This window comes from Drosophila biarmipes, chromosome 3L (assembly GCF_025231255.1).
Source record: "Drosophila biarmipes strain raj3 chromosome 3L, RU_DBia_V1.1, whole genome shotgun sequence".
Taxonomy (NCBI): Eukaryota; Metazoa; Arthropoda; class Insecta; order Diptera; family Drosophilidae; genus Drosophila; species Drosophila biarmipes.
The window spans coordinates 8,640,512-8,661,639 of record NC_066613.1 but is presented as its reverse complement, the minus strand read 5'-3'; the positions used below and the strand labels follow the sequence as shown (position 1 = coordinate 8,661,639).

At 41.1% G+C, this 21,128-nt stretch overlaps 1 protein-coding gene across 1 annotated transcript; it reads right to left on the bottom strand.

Annotated features, from left to right (window-relative positions):
* Positions 1-476: 476 nt before the first annotated feature.
* Positions 477-3,449, bottom strand: LOC108028753 (uncharacterized). The gene is made up of 3 exons (XM_017100724.3): positions 3,048-3,449; positions 1,620-2,258; positions 477-1,336 (listed from the first exon to the last, which is right to left on the bottom strand). The coding sequence occupies exons 1-3, from the start codon at positions 3,208-3,210 to the stop codon at positions 855-857; spliced, it is 1,284 nt and encodes a 427-aa protein (XP_016956213.3). The 5' UTR covers positions 3,211-3,449; the 3' UTR covers positions 477-854.
* Positions 3,450-21,128: the final 17,679 nt, after the last annotated feature.

The following is a 21,128-nucleotide window of genomic DNA, read 5'->3' as shown; positions in this document are numbered from 1 at the left end:
CCATTTTGGCAATCGACAAATGTTGCACACACTGCGCGAATTAGCATAATTTAGTTTTCGCTCTCGGGGCGTTCTCGAATATCCAATCCGTCGCATCGCATCACGATTATCGGAATTGATTGAGTGCGAAGCACTTCACGTGGAATAAATCTCTTTCCTTTCAGATATATCAATCGCATTTTCGTGGGAATTGATATTGGTGAAATGTGTTCCCGGCAATAAAACCAGAAAGGTATCAATTACTGTAAGCAAGGGTCCTTAATTTTAGGGCAACTCAAGGAGACAGCCCCCTTAAAATGGGTAAAATATCCTAAAGTGTATTTTTAAAATGTGTTTAGAATTTAAAAGTGAGATATCAAGGGAGATGAACAAGTTTGAAATGCCGATAGGTCCATCTAAAATATTATTTTAAAAAGATCAACAATTTAGATCTGCCGATTTTTAGTATGGTTACCCCCTGCCACAAACATCTTGAGTTTAATATAGCTAAGTGATGTTTTATTCAATTGCATGATAGTAGAAAATGGAATTACAAAAAGGTTTACCATAGGTATGGGCATACGGTAGCAAATGATTTTACATCTGACGATTATTTTAAGGACCTAAAGGTCCCTTTGAATAGCACCTGAGAAGAAGCCTAAATTGAACGAACTCAATATTAACAAAAGAAGGCAGTATAAATCGTAAAATAAACGAAATTGAATAAGCAATTAAAAATGTTCTTCAATTGGATTGAAAATGTTGACCTACAAATTTTGAATTTATAAGTGAAGAAACAATCTATGCGGAGCTCTCGCTTTCTTAGGCTTTTCCCAGTTGTGCCTGCAGCTTCACAGTCCCTATTTTCTCAGTCTTCAGTTGGCTGCCGGCTCGCCAGCGCCATGGACGTGAAGGATCATCTCAAAGGGATCCCACTCGAGATCGGATTCGTGCTTGACCCGCCGCCGGATGGCCTGTGGGTGGTGGGGGTGGTGCATGGCCAGCGGCGGGTGGTGTCCCTCCTGCTGGTGGTGCTGCACCAAGCCGATGGGCATGTCCTGGGCGTGCTCCACCAATCCTGCTGGCGGCGGCGGTGGACGGTAGTGCTGCAAGAGCTGCGACGGGTGGTGCTGCGGCTGCTGGTGGTGCTGCTGCTCACTGACGATCTCCTGGATCTGCTCGCGGGTCTGCTCCCGCTCGTCGACCTTCTTTAGCAGGATGTCGCGCATGAAGGTCATCCGGTCGAAGTGCTCCCACGAGGAGCGGAAGCCCTGGTGGGAGTACTGGGCGTGGCGCTCCTTCTGCAGCTCGTCCACATAGCGCTGCTTGATGATCGACCACCGCGTCTGCATAAGAGCTGAAAGGGATCAAAGAGATTGGAAGGGTTGGGTAAGCACTTGAAATGACATTGGGGATTCCCTTTTTTAAGAGGAACCAGTTCTGGCTTTGTATGCTTAAAAATGACTAATTTTAACAATTATAATATCCTCCAATCGTAAAATACGGATATTATAAAGGAAAACAAAGGGTTGGCTTAGGCAAAAAAAGCTTATCTCTTTTAAATTCATTACTATCATTTTGAATACATTTTTAAATATTGGTAATTATTTGTATTATTTTATTTATTATTATTTACTTACTCGGGGTGAGCCCCATCTCGATGGCCGCCTCCTTCCAAACGGCCGAAGTTCTGCTCTGACCCTGTCCCTTTTCGCTCCGCTGGCGTCCCGCCCAAAGTGACGGACGCGCCTTGATGGCATCGATGATACGTCCCCGCATACTGTTGTGCAACGAACTGGGGCGGCCCAACTTCCGCGGGGGCGTGGCCACCGCCTCCGATACCACGGCAGCTGGGGGCGGCACCAGCCCCGTGAAAGCGGTATAGGTCATTCCGTGGCCCTGGCCATGGGGCGGCTGAGCAATGAGATGCGGCAGCTGGGGGGCGGTGGGAGCGGTGGCGGTCTGCAACCAGCTGAAGCTGCCGCTGGGACGTCCACGTCCATGGGAGGCGGTGGGTAAGGGGGGTGGCGGCACTGGCCCAGCAGGTTCCTCCCCCACGGGTGGCGGTTCAGAGGCAGTGGGTGGGACTTCTGAGGAGGCAACGCCACCTCCGCCACTTGACTGGGCGCCCACTATCTTGGCCACCGTTATGTTGTACATAAAGGACATCGGCTCGAAGTGCTCCCACTTGGTGTTGAAGCGATCCTTGTGCAGGATCTGGCGGTGGACCAAGTTGTGGTAGTGGTACTTCATCTGGCTCCAGATCGATTGCAGCTTAACTGGTTATCAGCAAGGTAAATTAAAAGTAAGGTATAAGCAAACAAATATCCTTAAGGAGTAAACAAATTATTGGCTTGTATAAATTTAAAAACATTTTTTTCTTTTCCAATTTTTTTTCAATGGCAGGGAATATATAAGTATTACAAGGACTACTGGTGTAGTAGAGCTAATTAAGCTTGTTTTGAGCCACCCAATTGCCTTTATCAGAGCACATTACACCCGTCCATTATTTCTGTTACGAGTGCTCCAATTTGCATTCTATAGTGGTGTAGACTCTTTAGTTATACTAAACGGACGGAGACCTTCCATTCCTAACCAAAATGCCCTTTGGCCATTTTAAGACCAAGCCTAGTGACGTACGTAGGGATAAAATATGCCCTAAGGTTCAAGAAAATTTTGGAAAGCAGTCGATTTTTTTAGGAAGATTATTGAACAAAATGAATAAAACTGCAAAAAATAATCAAAAAAGATTTAACTGCAGTGGTGGTTATACACGGTCAAAGCATATGCAGTTAGATTAAAGTAACTAAGAAAAAATGTAATTCTTTAAGGAATAAGTCAAAATCTTTAAAGTCAAAGTGTGCAGTTGTAAGTTGACCCCCTTTCGAAAAGCTCCCGACTGCGCCCCTGGCCGCGCACTAAAAGAGAACGCGAAAGGAGAGCGCGAAAGTCAGCAACAACTACAAGTCGCCACCGGTTGCGAGTGGGCGACTGGTGCAGTGGTGTAGAGTGTAAGGGGGTTTTAGCAGGGGGGAGGGTCCTACGGGCTGGCTCCTTGCTACACTCACCTGTCGGCACATGGCCGCCGAACTGCTCGGCGATCTCCGTCCACATGGGCGAGGTGACGCTGCGGCACATGTGCAGCTTGTTGTTGGAGTCCCAGATCTCCGGGTACTTCTTGATCGCCTTCAGGAGCTGGGCGCGATTCACGAACGGATCCTCCTTGGGCATGGTCACACCGGAGAGCTGGTCACACTGGCACTGAACGATACCGGGGCAACGGTGCTTCCAATGGCCACGAGAAACAACGCCGGCGGAGCACAACTGCGTCCTTTGACATCAATTATCGGCGAATAACTGAAAGTAGAGTTTGCAAAAATATGCGAATTGAAAATGAAAAGGCACAGCGATTGAGGAAAATAGAGAAAACGATGACGGCGACGGCGACGGCGACGACAGCTTTTCGCTGGCGTTGTTGTTGCCCCGATGCCGAAGAGATTGGAAAGGCAGCGAAAGCGTACACGAGATGAGATACACAAAATGCAGGCGAGAAGAGAGAACAGGGCGAATGTGCAAAAAATAAAGCTGAAAAAAGAAAGAAGACAACAACAAGAAGAGGCGGCAGCGACGACGTCAGTTTTACATACAAAAGTCTCCGCTTGTAGGTGTGTATGGGTGAGTGGATGAGTGTGTAAGATGGCCGGGCGAAAAAGCAAAGCAGACAAAAGCAACAAGAACAAAGAGGAGACAGGCAAAAAGCAACAACACGTCGCAGCAGCAGCAGCGAAGCTCAGAGCTGCAAAAACCGAAAAACAACAGAGAAGAAAAGCACACAAGGAGAAGAAGAAGCATGAGGAGGAGGAGGCAAAAGGCAGCGGGCTGGCAGTCCAAAAGAAAGGCAACGATAAACAAGCTACCTCTCACTCGTTGGGGCCTCTCTCTCCCTCTCTTTCTCTCGCTCTAACTTGGAGCCACCGAAGGGGTTGGGGAGGGGCAGTGGGGGCGACCATTAGAAGCAGCGAAAAGCGAAACAAAAGAGCAGCGAAGAGTGCAGAGCAGAATGCAGGAGAGCAGAGAAATCCACGATGACCGAAGTCGAGAGGTGGTGACGGTGCCCAAGGGGCGGCGGAGCGGGCGAGAGAGAGAGGGAGGCAGGAGGAGACCCGGAGTCCGAAGCCCGGCTGTCTAAACCGGAGACCCAGCAGCAAGGCAACAACGACGACTGCAACAACTACAACCAGGGCGAGCAACAACTGCAGCACGAGCACGCAACAAAGTGACGAGGCAGCCGACGGACAGTGGGACGCAGCGGAGGTGGCTCAGTAGTGTCCATTCGGCAGTAAGGCCGCATCTGGCTAGGATTTTGGAGCTGCAGCGGGAATGATCCCTGCCACCAAATGTTCAAGTACAATCTGGTTCTATCTGAAAGTAATTGAAAATTTCTTAATCAACTTTCCAGAAGTTTTTTTTTTTAATTTTGTAACAACTGCGAAATATTTTTATTCCATAAACAATTTTATGTTAATAGTACTTGCGTACTTTAAAAACATTTATGAGAAGTTGTATGCTTCATCCCCTAAGTATGTAAATTAATATTAAATAGTCTTACAAGTTGCATAACATTTGTTTTCAAAATATTCTTATGTTCAAAAGGATTTCAAAAATCTAAGGACTTATGCTTTGTAATATTACGCGGTGAAGTAGGCAATAAATTTTAGGGCGTTTGGATGATTAGGTATCTGCTTTATCCACCTAAGAAAACTGTTTAACAATTTTTATATATACAATTTATTATATAAAAAAGTATAGTTTTTTAATGTAAGCTCTATAGAAATATATTCTCAAATTCCACGGATAATGAAACAGTTTGTGAAGGTAAACAGAAAATAAATGGAAATTATTGTAAATCTATTTTTAATGCATTCGCTTTGAAGTTACAATATTGAACTCCTTATTTTCGGTTTCACAAAACTCTGTGCCCTTTCCAAATCACTTAGTAATAGGCCACAAAGTATGCTATGAAAAATAGTCAGCCGTTCAGTACATCGAATTACGGTTTTAGCCATTTTTCCACCAGATTTAGTTGGCTGGGTGCAGGGGCGCCATCACTGGTGGGTGGGTCGTTCGGTCTCCCGGTCGCTCGGTCGGTTCGTCGCTGGCCGTTTTGGGCGCTGTGCGTGTGTTTGTGCGAGCGTACGTGCAGTGAACCCGCAACTACAACTGCACACAACTGCAGCACGCACACTCGCACAGCCGCCCACACACGCACAGCGAGCGCACTGGTGTTGGTAGCGCTCGTAGGCGCAGCGTTCATTTACTCAGTGCCCCAGACCCCGATGCCGCACCACCCCCACCAGCAGCCACCCCACGCCTTGCCACACCACCTACCGCGTCAGCCCCACCACCACCCCCTGGCAGACATCCACGTTCAGCGCGCGAGAACGAGACTGCAAAACAAACAAGATTCGGCATAAATCAGAGGTGGTCAACTATTTACATAGTGGGGTGTTCGGGTTGTTTGTGCTCGGGAGCGGATTTGTGTAACTTAAAATAAACCGAGAGTGCCCATTGCAGCGATTTCAAAATTGACAAATAAAGAGCGGGGAGAAAGTTTGAATTCGGTGCTCGCAACACTTTATAGGATCACTGCCTCAAAGTTGGCAAAGAGTTACTGACCTATCGCACTGCTTGTGTGTTTGTTTATGTGGAAACGATTTTGGGAACTAAAGAAGGGATAGTATAGGCAGAGAAGATGGGAATTATAATAAAAAAATAATTTAAATTCGAACTAAAAATTAAAGTAATTCAAGGAACTGGAAAACGGATAATATGGATAAAATACGTTAATATAGGGATTCGTATAAGTATTAACAACGAAAAGATAAGAGCAAAAATCCGGGGGGTATAAAGTTATGATAGAAGTATACTTTCCGCATAAATCATAAGGAAAATAAAACTTTGCTATGGAGCCTAAATCAAAATACTATGCTAAGCAAAAGCAAAAGAACATTAATTCCCTCTTTTTATGGGATAGACATTAATATTAATTTAAGTACCCGATGTTTGTACACAATTCGTTTTAAGACACCAATTAGATGCCTCTGCTATGCCACAAAAAAGACCCACATAGCGATTAAGATGGTGCCATAAAAAAGCAGAATGGCTCAAAGCGCACACACAGTACGCAGAATTATATGACGATGGCCATAGAACGAAGTCGAAGATGAAAGCCCCTAAGAATCAATTCGATTAGTGCCAATTGCCCAGGATATGATGTGACTGTACCAAATGGGCCCTGTTTGCCAGCATAATTTAGCAGGGAATTGGGGTCGGAGGGCTGGATGGGGGATGAGCCACTTATCCGTGCCCCCGCTTAATTATTCAACGACAATGGCAATTGTCAATGGCGACTCTATCAATCCGAGATGGGCACTCCAATGTGCCACATCCCCGTGCATCTGTAATGCGGCTGTTAATGTTTTTAATGTCCCCCGTTTTATTGGCTACTGTTGCGAGATATCCGTGGCCCTGGGTCCGTAAATGTATCTCTGAGATGCGTAACTATGAACTTCCCCCACTCAGGGCCGCATAATGAACGCACACGCACTTTCTTATCGGCCGAGAACGGAGGGAGAGGGGCGGCGTCTTTAATTTTTATGGCAGCATAAATGGTCCACCGTAATTTGCTAGATTAGAATTAATTTGAGTCGCAGTCGGGCAGTCAGGGAAGAAGTGCTTGCGAGTACAGTGAGGACGGGCTTGTGCGGAAATCAAGTAAAAGAAAAATCATTAAACAAAAAATGGCATTACTTACCCCTAAAAATACGTTTTTTAAACTACGTTAATATCCCTTAATTTTCAAGAAACACAACCTTTTCTTTCTTATGGTTATTAAATCGTGCCCAAATTTGTACAATATCATTTATCTTATCAAGTAGGCATCTTTTTCATTTGATTTTTTCCTGACTTCTTAGCAAGCTCCACTGTGTCCATAATTCTGTGCACTGCCAATGCCTGTGGACGGACTTCGACAGTAAAAAGTAATGTATCTGGGGATGGATTCAGCCCGGGTCGGCCGCACATCAACTGCAGGCAGATAGAGAGGCTGCTAGGTCCCGGGCTCCAGGTTCCAGGTTCCAGGTTCCAGATTGAGGTCCAGACCCAGGCAGAGGCACAGGCACAGGCACAGGCACAGGCTCCACATCAATTGTCGTTCTGCGGATCGGCAGGGACCACGGACCATGGAGCTGGGGCTATCTGCTGTCTGCTGCCTTTGTTGTGTTTTTATTTTCATTTATGCTTTTTAAGTGCTTCATTAAAATCGCGTACGGCCACGGGGGCTGTGGGGCGGGCAGACCTTTGTCAGCGTCATCATCGTGGCACACACAGGCAACAACAAAAAGTATCTTTCGGATACATGTCCAAAAAGCAACGAAAGAAAGCAACATGGTGCGGAAAAAAACAAAAACGTCGACGGTGAAAATAAATAAAAAGAATTAAATCCAAACATGTTTTTACTCAGTTCGCTTCGTGGCTCTGGCTGTGCAGTGGAAAAAATCAAAGCAAATCCAACTTAAACAGAGAAAAACATTGGGTCTTCGATTGAAAGTTGTTTGAGTGTATCGATTCTCCAGAATTGCTAGATATTTTTAAAAGATACTGCCTTCTCTCCTATTTATGAAGAACACAACAATTTCTTCCCTTGCTTTCATAAGATTTGCGGGATAAATATTTGTATAGCAAATCTTTTTTATCACAATAAAAATTAATTAAATATTGACATTGCCTAAAACATTAAATTAGATACTTATTTTAAGAATTAAAAAAATAGTATGCTTTTAGATAATTTTTCATGGCACGGGAATATTAATATTTGAAAATTAACTCAGAAATGTATATGTATAATGGTTTTGGCTATATAATTTCACTAAGTTTTTGTCTCAGTGCAGAGTTGGAGCTCATGCTAAAACTCCAACCCCAATCGCAGCTCAAACTCCGGTTTCGAGCCTATGCCCCCTGCATCTGTATCCGTATCTCTGGGTGACTGTGTGTGTTGTATCTCCGACTGCGTGGCAATAAGTGTGCCCCGTTCACGGGGCAATGCAAAAAAAGATCAGCAACAAAAAAAATCTGGAAACAGCATTAAGCATCTTGTTGTTTTTTAAGGTGCGCATATAAAGAGGCCTTAACAGCCAGCCATCCAACCAGTCTTCGGTTCGTTTCCCCATCCTCGGTGAATCACAGTGGATTAAGTCGGGGAAGAGCGCTGTCAAAAACAAACATGCATGTAGCGGATTAGGCTCACTTGATGTGTGGGTGATAGAACTTAACCCCACTATAACAATGGCTACTGAAAGAAGGAAAAACAGTTGGTTTCTGGAGTAGAAAAAATAAATCAACTACTTATTTGTTTGCTTTACCGTTTCGAACCTTTTTACATTTTTTAAACATTAAAAAATATATTAAATAAAACCATATGAATAAAAAAATTGTTGTTACTTAAAATCTCAATTATTTCTTTAATTTACAGGTTTTTTAATTTCATTTAATTTTCTCCGTTCCAGAATTATTCTTATCCATCTTTCTCCTGCGCAAATATACATCTGAAATTATCCAAAATTTTTAAAACATTTAAGAAATAGATTCATGTATCAAAATACACATAAAGAAATATTTATCAATATTTTTCAGCGTTCTACTTCATCTTTTTTGTGTACTCCGCAAAAATCAAATAGATTTAATCCCATAGAGAGCTCTGCGCATAATAATAGTATAATAGTCCCTGGAAAAGATACTTCTTGCTGAATTATTTATGAGAGCAAAACCCTGAAAATCGTCCACAGTCCAATGGCACCGATTGCCAACGTCAGAGATAACAACAGCAACTCCAGCAGAAACAGCAGAGGATCGCATTTAAGGCGCAGCATCCAAGAAGCGAATCCATCCGCACCGTGGGACGCGGGGAGGATGGGCTGAAGGCGAGGAGTGGAGTGAGTTCGCAACTCCTTTTCATCCTCATGCCATGTGCAAATCACATACAGTAGCAAAAAATTTCGACAGTTATTTACGATTAGCACAAAAGATACGAGACATGACATGCACTGAATGGTGCTGGGGACTGGGGACTGGGGTTTGGAAATGGGTATGGGTTGGGGTATGGGTACGGGTATGGGTATCCGTGGATGGGGGACTGAAACTGGGGACAGATCGGACGGACCTGAGCCTGGAACCCAGCTTCAGATACAGCACAGCTCTGGCCTACGCTCCCCATCTGCGCCGGCTACTGTTCCAGCGGATACGTGTTGACTCAGCGGGTGTCGGGCCAGAGATCTCCGCTCTTCAGGTATACTCCTCGGGTATATAAATGCAGTCTACGGGGCACAGTTGCAGTCACAAGAATAGCACCCAAACTATAATTTCTTGGTATGTCTTGTTTGTCAGATATTCAAATCTTAAGTAATAGAATACATTTTATGTTTACCTATAAGACTCTAAGTTAGGAAAGTTTAATCTAGTGAGTTTCAATAGTAACTTCTCTTTTTGGCATTACTTTTATTTTAGCAAAAGAAAAATTTTATTTTTATTAAATTATTTTTGGAAATGAAAAGAAATAAATTCAAGCGTTACCTATAATTTAAAAAATAATCATAATTTTTTAATAAATTTGTATTTCATAATCTTGCTTGCTTATTTTTCTACCTTTCCTCCGATATTTTAACCAAAATTTTGCAATTGTTAATATGTATGATCAAGTTGCGCCATTTTCTTGACCGCTGCTGTACGTGCACACACTCGCAGATGAATAAAAAAAGAACATATAGTACCCACACTTATGCATGCGGGACAATGGCGATGGGGGCACATTTGCTAGCCGACTTGCCTTTCTCCACCGCCAAGAGCTGACCTATTAAATGGGTAAACTACTTTGTGTATCTCCCCATGAAGATCAGTCTCTCTTGTATCTATTCGCTGTTCTAAAATGGGCCATAAAACGTGAACTTCAATGGTACAACTTTATGCGATGCGATGCCGCGATCGCAGTTGTAGAGCTCGAAATTGCAGGGCTCTATCTATTAATGGATCATTGTCGTGCATCTGAATTCGATCACTTCTGGAGACGAGCGGTAATTTTCAAAAGGCTTGATTAGAGAATCTCCATAATTTTATTGGGGCAGTTGACAGGGACAGTTGCTAGGTGTAGTTGCTACACATTCATTCATTTAATAAAATAAGAGGGAACAACATATATTAATTAAATTGCTAAGAACAAGTAAGTTATAAGACAAAGCTATTAGTTAAACAACTTTATTCTCTACTCATAGCTAGTTTATATTCCTTAAGGTGGATCAAATAAATTAAGCTATAATCTAAGGGTATTTATAAGAAATAAGTTAGTCTTGTATTGTGCTTAATAAGTTCCCTGATTCCAAGTTAATAATGCAACTAAGAAATCTTAAATCTCCATCCTGCACTGTCTTACCTCAAGAGGTGGAAACAAAAAATCAACCCAGATTGGCGGCCACTAATTGCGGCTGCCTGACGCCTTATGGGATTTCATTAGGCGCGTCTCCAGCGGCAGTCATTAGACCACTTGGCCACCTTCCATCCAGAAGGTTCCGGAGTGCAGGCGAAATTTATGGAGCTCCTCCGCCCGGTGAGCCGTTTGCAGAAGCCCCAACCTGGAGCTCCTCCTGTCCTCCTGTCCTCCTGTCCACCGGTCCTCCCCACCTCCTGTCAGGCTGCTGAATAATTTAGCTGCGATAATAAGCGGCTGCAGTCCGGTGTCCACCGCCGCCAGGATCGCATTTGGCCATAGAAAAGACTGGCAAAAAGAAAAAATAAAACAATTTATCGGGTCGTGCGTCCTGTTGCGTGCCATGCAATTTAATTGCGGTTTTCGGGGGCGTGGCAGGACGCCGCCTCATGCCCTCCCACGGCCTCGCACCCCTTTGCGTGCATTTTAATGCACTTTATCATTCGCCCCTGGCCCCGTGTTTTATTATTTATATTTACTATAATTTTCCCGAACGACCGGCAATAAAAACACAATATAAGCAGCCGTAGAACAGTAGCCAGAATGGAGAATCGGGTCGGGCAAATAGAAGCGCAATAATTATAATTAAATACATTTTTACGTGCCATTTTACCGTTTGGAGGTTTTTCCTTATGCAAATAAATAATTGCGTACCGTACACCTTTTCCTCGGCGAGTTTAAAACTAAAAGCCCGGGGCGGAGAAATAAAAAACTGGAGCGCAAACCTGAAAAAGCAGCGGAGGCAATTAATAAAGTTGGCTACCGGACTGAGAAAGAAAAGCAGAATATCTATGAATAAATCAAGAGGCTTATGCAATCTCGAATTCAGGCGTGTTTATGACGACTCTGTCGGTGGATTTTCAAAGAAATTTATTTGAATATGGCCGAGCATACAGTCCATTCTTAATTGTCCTAATTATCTGCAATTATACGCTTATAAGCGGCGATTAAAAAATGTAAATTAAATTATTGATTATCATAAAAAATGGAGTCTTCAGATTTTTATGGTCTGTATTAATATTTTATTACTTTCTTTTATACTCCAAAAATTAATTCACATATTTATGATTTTTCTTTTATTCTTTAACATAATATTAACGTTTTTGGCGAGTGTATAGGCACCCTCGTATTTATGAAAGTTTTTCGGAACTCACACAACCAATTTTTGGAAACAATTTTGTGCTGACACATTTGATATGAAATTTGATTAATTTCGTCACCTGATGGCACTTGCTGATAAGCCATTCAAATTAAAATGATTGACACTAAAATTGCTTTAATGAATCATTAAATACAAATTACACCTAATCGGTGACATTCTCCCCATCGTTTTCTTTCCCCTACGAGTTCCTCGGCTGTTTCTAATGGGTGAGTGGGTCTATTTTGTTTTTCTCATGCGGGGAAACGCTCAGTCATTCTGTGTTTTCCTCTTCGTGTTATTTTATTAAGGTTCTTTTTTTGTTTTCTTGTTTGAAGAACAAAATTGCGTGCCGATGCAAGAAGGCAAAACACGCATAATGGATAAATGCGAACAACAACGGCAGAATGAACAAGAAATAAATTCTAATTGCGTGCTTTTGGCATAAAATCAAAATTCGTTATAAAAATGCGAAAAGTGAAGGAGCAAGGCAGCCGAACACAATCGCACAAAGCCCCAAGAAAAGGGCAAAAATTGCCTGCCAAATATGCCCAGAATGAAGCCAAACAAAAACCTAAAACAAAAAATGTACCCAAATCATGAGATGGGTAACCGAAGGGTTTCTACTCTTTTTAGGTTGAAAAAAGGTAGAAAATACAATTTAAGTTATTTTGGTATTTGTGATTTTATGAAACATTTATATGTTCCATTTAAAATATCTCAAGCTTTATAACTAAGATATAAACCAAAAATATAATATATACATATCTTTTATCTTACGTTGTACATGTATAATTATTTTTTATAATTACTTTATGTTATTACAGAATATGAATATCTCAAGCTTCATAAACCAATGTTACTTAGAGTTTAACTTTCAATATAATATCATTTGAATGTATTAAAATTCTACAAGTGTACGTATCTATTAGCTTACTTTGTACACATATCTACAGGAATAATCTCTTCAGCCTCCAGCCTTGTATTTTATATAATTACACACTTTACATTGTACTATAATTACAAGGCAAGATAATCAGCTTTGCCTTAATTAAATGCCTACAAGTTTTTCTTATAAGTAATGCTTATAAGGAGAGGGGTATTATTTTCTGTAGATAACAAAATATATTAGATATTCTAGAATATATTCAATTTTTTATAAACTTTTTTTTTATGTTGAATTTTATTTAAAGTTCAACCTGGGACTAATTTGCTTGCTCCCCTTATAAGGGTATTTCAAAAAATCAGTTTTAATAAACGTGTCAGGCAACAAAGAGAGGCAACGGTAGCGGCTATATATACACCATACGTATATATATCCGTGTGTGTGCGTGCATGCAACGCATTAATTATGAATTTAATTCACCCAGGCTTCTGCTGGGGCAGCGAGAGTGGGCGGGGGAAGGGGAAGGAGGGGGGACTCGCAGGCAAGTGGCAAAGTCAACAAATGTGCAACGGACACAATTTTCTCAATGCACAAACACGAGGCCAGCCCGCGGCCAAATGGTTTGCCCCTTCCCCATATTTTAACCCCTTTCGCCGCCCCTTAACCCCTTGGCGGGCGCAAGTTGCGTCGATGTCTTCGGTGCCTTTGCCACTTTTTCGTAATTTTTCATTGGAAATATCGCGCTACGCAGTTGATTGCAGCATTTAATTAAAGCAACAGCAACAGAAGGAGCAGCAGCAGCAACGAATATTGCAGTAACAACTTAAGAGCAGCACCACCAAAAAATAAACACACAAACAAAAAATGTTTTATATATTTTAACAAAAGAATTATACAATTTTTTACAAGGAACAATAATTTAAAAATATTAATTGTTTCAAATGGTTGCTTTATTATTAAATCTATTTTTACTATTATTTTACAAATCTAGTTTGCAATATAAAATACTGTTTATTGGTATTATATATAACTTATTTGAATATCTTAAATTACCAATTTAGAGATACAGTGTCTACAATTTTTAAATAAATAAATAAATAAAACATTTTTAACGGCAGTATGTTTTTTTACCCACTTTCTATTTAACATTTTTAATGATGCCCACATACATACAATATATTTTTAACAGTTTATGCTAATTTTGTACTATACTTAAAAGTAATAATGTTCAGATAAGGTAAGTTCTGGATAGGTATTTCCAAATATAATATTTTCTATTGGAAATACTTAAAATATGTTTTTATAACAACAAGGTAGACCTTTTATATTTAAGATGCATTTAACTTTGCAATTCTCTTAGTGCAACATCAAGAACGGCACAACAATTGCAACCACAACAACAACAAGAGCAAGCCCAGAAGCAGAAAAATAAAATCAAGGCGAAAAGCAGCAGAAGCACCGTCCTGAGGCAACAACAAAGCATAACAACATGTTGCCGAGATATTTATGCGCAACACTTGACAGATTTATTTATGTGAGGTTATGTTGGTGTGTTGATTTGCTCGGCTGCGGATACAAACGTACGCACGGATACATGCTTGCGTTCCATGCTCAATCATTCTGGAAATCGGACGGATTGGAGGGCCAGGGATAGATGCATCAAAGAGATAACGAACAATTTTCGGTTTTAATTTTTACACTCATATATCAAATTTGCGAGATACATATACGCTTCTGTAGAACTAATGAATACACACTGTCTCCTATATTTGAAAAAATCAATCATTTTTTCGGCATGCATATTCATCATGCTCTAAGTTGTTTAATTTATGATGCAGGATTTACTTTTTTATTTTAAACATTTATTTAACAAAATAAGGACATCAATAAAACAATATTGTCACTTTGTTAAATGTTTTGAGACCAATAAATTGAATTAAAAAGAGGGGTATGTGGTTTGTCAGCTCGTAAATAAGAAAACTGCAGATATGCGTTTTAGCTTCCTTCCAATTTTGAATTCTTCCTCATTAAATCGATGATCTTATTGGATATTCTAAAAATTCCCGAAGGTTTGCTTGCCTAGCCATCACATGTCGAAAAGATTAGCCCCGTTTTCCATATTTCTAGCACCCGATTCGGCGGGTAAATCCACATCGATGGGGCTGGTGCATCGCGGAGGCCGGGGCCATAAATCAATTTACATGTTCTGGGACTCCGCTTCTTTTTGGCAAGTTAAATTTTAATTAAAATAGAATGGAATGAAATCGAATGGAATGGAATGGAAGCGACCGCAGCCGAAATGTGCCCCAGTTCGATGCGTGGATAGCGACAATTTCCCAGAGACTTTTCGGTCTCGAGAATAGCTGAAATATCTGCTCTAGTCCGTGCATCGCTCGACCGATTCGGATACAACATAATTATATTGGAAGCTGGCCCATAAATCAAAGGCACAGTGTCGGCACAGCCACTGCAACTGCAACTCGGGAGGAGAAATGGAGATGGGCATGGGTGAGGGAATCGAATTATACACTGCACAAATACGTTTGCGAACTGGAACTATGAGTTGCATGTCTTGAGCAACATCTTATAGATATCACATAATTAAGTAATAGATAGCTGTAAGATATTCCTAACTTAATTTGGTAACTTAACTATCTGTAAGTTTTTTTTAATTCCGTTTTATTCTAAAAGATTTAACTTGTGATTATTATAAAATCAAAGTAATGATTGTCAAATGATATATTTATGAAAAAAATAAATTCTCCAGATTCGTGTTTACTGGCGATCAACCTCAAAGCCTAATTGGTTTATTTATTTCTCTCTGTGTATGATTCGTGGTATCGGAAAGGGAATGTTTGTGTGGGCGGATCGGCTGAGGAAAGAACCTCTCCGACATTTGGCAGCATGTGGCAAGTACGCTTTACGCAAACGCAATCGCTTCGCTGCAACTTGTAGCTGCAGATGAAACTGAAGATGATTTATGCTGCATTTGTCTGTCTGTCTGTCGGCAGCATGTGCTGCATTCACCCAAATTCATTTTAACCGAGTCCAATAAATTGAAACAATATTTATTTTCGGTTCGCTGCCAACATATTTATTACAGTCGTATAGTAAGGGAAAAGCAGCAATCACTAATGAGTCGGAATTGAAATAACAAGTTGAAAACTCGAATGAAAATTAATTGAAGAACTTTGGAAATATAATTGCGTTTTATGGAATTTGTTGGATTTATTTCCGATTAAAATGCGAACGCTTGCCCTTTAAATGCACTGCTGTTTTGATGTGATAAATCTAACAATTGTACTTTAAAGTTTGAATGTTCTTAGTAATTATATAGTTTTCTTTTGAAGTATCTGAACAGTACTAGGCTTTAGATTGCAACTTTGGGGATTCTAGACTCAACCCTACAGAAAATTGACGCAAATTAGAAAAAACTTTGAAGAAAAAGTTAAAGCTCCATTTGGTTTCTTATCTGTCCAAATGACCGCCAATAGAGTCCGCATTTGATGGCACACAAATCAAGTGTTTTTGAAATGAAACTACGTACGGCGGGGCGAGAACAAAGCCAGTCGTTGTCTCGGGTTTGTCAAATGATCTGTGGACGGCGGCCCCAAAGATCTCGAGTACAAATCGGATGCCGCGGGGGCGGAGGAGGTCAGCGAAGATCATCGGTGTCGTAAACCGAAATTTGTTATTTATACACAGGCGGTGACATGGAAATCGGGGCAAGTGCCATAAATTATCGCAGCATATAACATAGAGCCACGTAACGAGTGCCACATCTCGTGCACTTTATGTTCTGGTATTGGATTACATAACGCCGGCCGGTTGAGTTATGATTGCAGCGATACGAGGCCGAAATTCCTCCTCGGCCACGGAGAGTCGTAATATTTCATATTTTATTGGGATGAAATATTGTTGCATCACCAGCGCCGGGGCAAGTCTGTCAGAAACTAGAGACCGCAACAATTCCCCGATGAGTTATGCTCCTGGCGATGCCTTTTTGGGTCCACCATATGCTTATTGACCGACAATTTATTCAGCGATAAGAAACTATGGTCTCTCATTTGCATTTCGCTGATGCCATCTTTTTAACTAAGTCGGACCAAGGTCCCCAAGGGGTATTTTTTATAAAAAGAATTAAGGAAAAGCCCAAGAAGGTCTATAAATTGGAAAACAATGTTGTCAAAACAAAATAAATTGTGTAATTCTAATACTATATTCTAAGAAGAAACGATAACTTAATGCACTTATCCGTAAAACGTTGAAACACAATTACTAAATATAAATTTAAAATTGCAATTTGATTTTTTTATTTAACTTTAGGTTTTTTTTCGAGATGATAGTAAACTGATACCTGATATGTAAATGTTTCCCAACGTGACTGTACACATATCCCAGCAATTTAGACACTTTAATGTATTCCACTGCATCTTTCAACCACCAAGCAGAAAAGCCGCATTTTCCTGGGCCATAAACAGATATCAGAAATCACATCCATCGTTACGGGCATAAACGTCGCCAAGAACAGACCGTAATCAATGAAAGGCAGATTAAAGTTATTGCCATGACCGATTCTCGAGACAAACGCTCGCCCGGGGGAGAACTATGAATGCAGGACTGGCGGAGCTTTTGTTTGGATACCGGGGCGGGGATTACGGATTACAGCCGGTTGCCAGGGCCATAAACATTTTTATTACGCCAGTATATGCCCATTCAAACCTGAGCGGGATTGATCCGCAGATTCTCACGTTGTAAAAAGAAGAACTTTGTTCTTTTCAAACCGCCCCGCCCGGTTCGCCGAACTTACAGCTGCGCTGGCCAGAGAAACCGATTCCGGTGGCATGTGGTGTAAATTTCACAAAGCCGGAAATAAATCTTAGTTATGCCTCGGCCGAAATCCCTCAACAATGGAACTCAAAAACTATAAATTGCGTCATAATTTTGCGCTGGCAAACAACAAAGGGGGAAATCGGCGTTGGAAAACTGTGAAAATCTTTGGGGTTCAGCTCAGGTTGTGAAACGCCGTGAACCCAGCGATCAGGGTGCACCAAGGAGCTTGTTATTATTGCACGGACACACCCATTCATCCCGAATGCATTCCCATACCCTCCCTCTGGAGTACCGCGACTTTTATCATGCAAATGACAGTCCTTTCGCCGATCTGCCGCTAAAGATGCCTGCCTGGGAAAGTTCTCCATTAAATCTCTATAAATCAGCGAGCCAAAAGTTTATTGTTACGCAAATTCACGCTTTCACCTCCTTTAGAACTCACGCATTGACAAAAGGTAATTGTAGACTTGTTGCCTTTTGTTCGGCAGCCAAAAGAAGTCCCAGAAATCGCAATCTATCAATAAAGTTGTCGGGTAGGTTCCCGACAATGGGTGCAACGAGAAGCAAGAAAACAAACAGACCCGGATTTTCCAGGGGTTTCCACTCAACTTTTCCTCTGAACATGTTCCCCATTGTCTGCGCTGCGGTTTCCAGATTTCCTCTTCGGTCTCGCATTACGAATTATGCCCTCGCCAGGTTTTTATTTTTTACTTTTTGGATCCTCCTCTAAAGGGTTCCCCTGCAGTTATTAATTACGCATCAAAAGATACCGATCTGCAATTTGTTTCTGGAGAGGCCTCCCAGTCCATCTGTGATTGGTTGCCCTGCCCTTAATAGCTTCTATCTTCGATCTCGCTCCGATGCAGATGCATTTGCATATTATGAAATTATGTAAATGGGCCCCAAAAACACGGGCCCAGACACAAAACAGTAGTCGCCATCGCCGCCCAAATTATATGAGAATTAATTATGGCAATTAGATCTTATCCGTTGCGGTGGGTCTCCCCAGCCCCGTTCGGCGGTGGATTATACAGATTTTAATTAAAAATTAGTTGGCTCTTTATTTTACGCTCATCAATTAGTTGACGGCCATCGGCTAATGATCTTTGTGGCGTCTGCGGGGTAAAAACTACAAAGAAACGGATATGAAAATATGAAAAAGGGGATTTCAATTGGAATTGGTCATGGCATCCACATCGCCCAAGGGTTTCTGTGTTCTGGATCCAATATACCACTAAAAGTATAATTCTTTCAGAGTCTGATATCACAGTTCCCATGCATCTTTTGGTAATTAATTACACGTTTTTTCTAGAGTAACTAATATATCCAAAACTAATTTATTTGAAAAATGGGGAAAAAATTTAATTTGATTTAGATTATGTATATTACAAGTGGAGTTCCTGTTCTCCATTGAAATAATATAAGAGGTCGTTTTTTATCAAATAACTATCAAGATGGGTTATATATAAACAGATCACGCAGATCATCATTCCCTATACAATCGGCAAGTTTTCAATATACCTTAACATCCAAAATTAACTCGGAAATGAATTAAAGATTAACTTTGTCTTGGACTACATTTATCAGAAGTAAGACCTCTCGCATGTTGCAGTAAGTAACTATCTGCAACAATAACATCGGGATAAGATTCTTCATCATACCCAGATAGGTATTATTAGTCCGGATCATGGATAATTAAACCGAATTCCCCGTATAATCCGCCTCTATTTAATTAAACCATATCATAGACGCTAACAAAGTGAATTGTTCTTTCAGTTTTCCGGGGCATTTGGTAAACTCCCAACGCGAAAGATTCGAGTGGTGATCATACCGCCGGTGGAGCATTTTGGGAATGCTGCGGAAAACAAAGACTGAACCAGGAGGGAAAAACGCCAAGAATGAATCTCATTTCCCGTGGCATGGGGTCTGGGAAGTGGCCAGCTCTGGGCCCCGACTTGGCTAAATGGGAACTTCGCACCGTGCCACTTACGGAAAATATGTGGTAATTATGCTGCCAGTTACAGACAAACAAACAGAACCGCCAGACGCCCGGGACGGAGTTCGGTGGACAGAACACAATGTTGTAAATTGTGCAGTTGTCGAGTGGATTCTATTAATTGTTCGGTTAAACGTGAATTTTCACCGGAACCGCCGGCAAGTTTTTCATACTCCGGCAGAGAAAGGGATTGCGACCAAGACACCACCACGGCTTTGTCTTGAAGCTCGTTGTACCCTGTACTTAGACTTGAAAAAACAAGCAACTGTTGAAACTATATCGCATTATATATTATTTAGCATTAAATATTATTTCGTAGGCGACAAAATAACAAAACATATCAAATTACAAAATCAAGTCAACCTTTTTTTATAATGTTCCAAAAAGTTTTCTTATGAATTTTTAAACTTTTTTTGTGAATTCTATAATCCTAAAAAAGCTACTTATTTTTAGATATAGATACAGCCTTTATACAGATGTTGCAGTAGCAAAATAACAAACATTTTTTAATATGTTTTAATAATAAGGGAACTACGATTCCTGTTTTAAAAAACACTATTCTACTTAACTAAGAGGTAGGTTTTAGCCCAAACTACTCCTTGTTGTTTTTCTGGTTGTTTTTGATCTTTGTTGTGGCGTTTTGTTATGAAATGAGTGAGAGGCAGCGGAGCGAACCGAACCGCACCGGCAAGAACTCAGCTGCTCGAACCACATACCAAGATACCCCATCCCTGTCCCGATTCCCTTTTCCCGACTCCCCTTTTCCGATCCCCTTTTCCGCTCCTCGCCCGGTTCCTGTGTCCAACTCCAGCTCCATTTCGACACGGAAAAAAATATCTGTTAGGTATGCACTGCATTTCGGGGTGTGATACTAAATGATCTCAGATACTTAAACGCAAGGATAAATTCTGGAGCTCTTTTACTTTTGGTCAAATCAGGTTTTTTGAATCATTGAGTATTTTGAATTATGAGTATGCAAAAAGTCGTAAAAATTCGGTTAGAAGATCTCTTCATTAGAATTGTATAGTCTCAACTATATTACATTATGAAGTAGTACTCACTTGAACCCAAATACCCAAACTTTAAGTTCAAATATCTGAGTGGTTTTAATAAAACAGTAATTAACGCTAAGCAATATTCAGAAAATATAAAGTTTTGATGTAATATATTCCTTTCTAAGATGTTATCCTTTATCCTCAGTTTGCTTGATATCATAAATATATACAATCGGTAAGTTGAAATTTAATTTTTGGATTTTATATAGACGAAAGATTTTATAACTAGGATTTCCAGCAAGATTCCAGCCCAGAAACTACTGGTGGTCCATCGTAATGCGTGACAAAATTTGCAGGCCACTTTTCTCTCAGTGCACGCTCTCAGCTGTTGTCGTCGTCGGTGTCAGTCGGTCGCTCGTTCGCTTGGCTGGTTGGTTACCATAGTCTGTCGATCGGGCCGACTGTCGGCGGTTGTTGTTGCCGCTGTGTTGCGGGTTTCCGGTATTATGCCCATTTACAAAGGCTGCGAGAAAGGCAGCAACAACTTGAGAAGTTCTAAGGTTACAAAAAACCGACAGCAGCAAGAAAGCAAACAATAATGACAGCGACAGCAAAACGCTGATGGGACAATGACAATGCACACTGGGCAAAGGCCCGGGGGAATGGTCCGAACTTTTCAGCCAGAAAGAGTTGCGCTGGGGATCGGAACTGTTAAATTTATGAATTCTGGCAAAAGAACTATTTTATCTCTAGCCATTTCTCCCAAA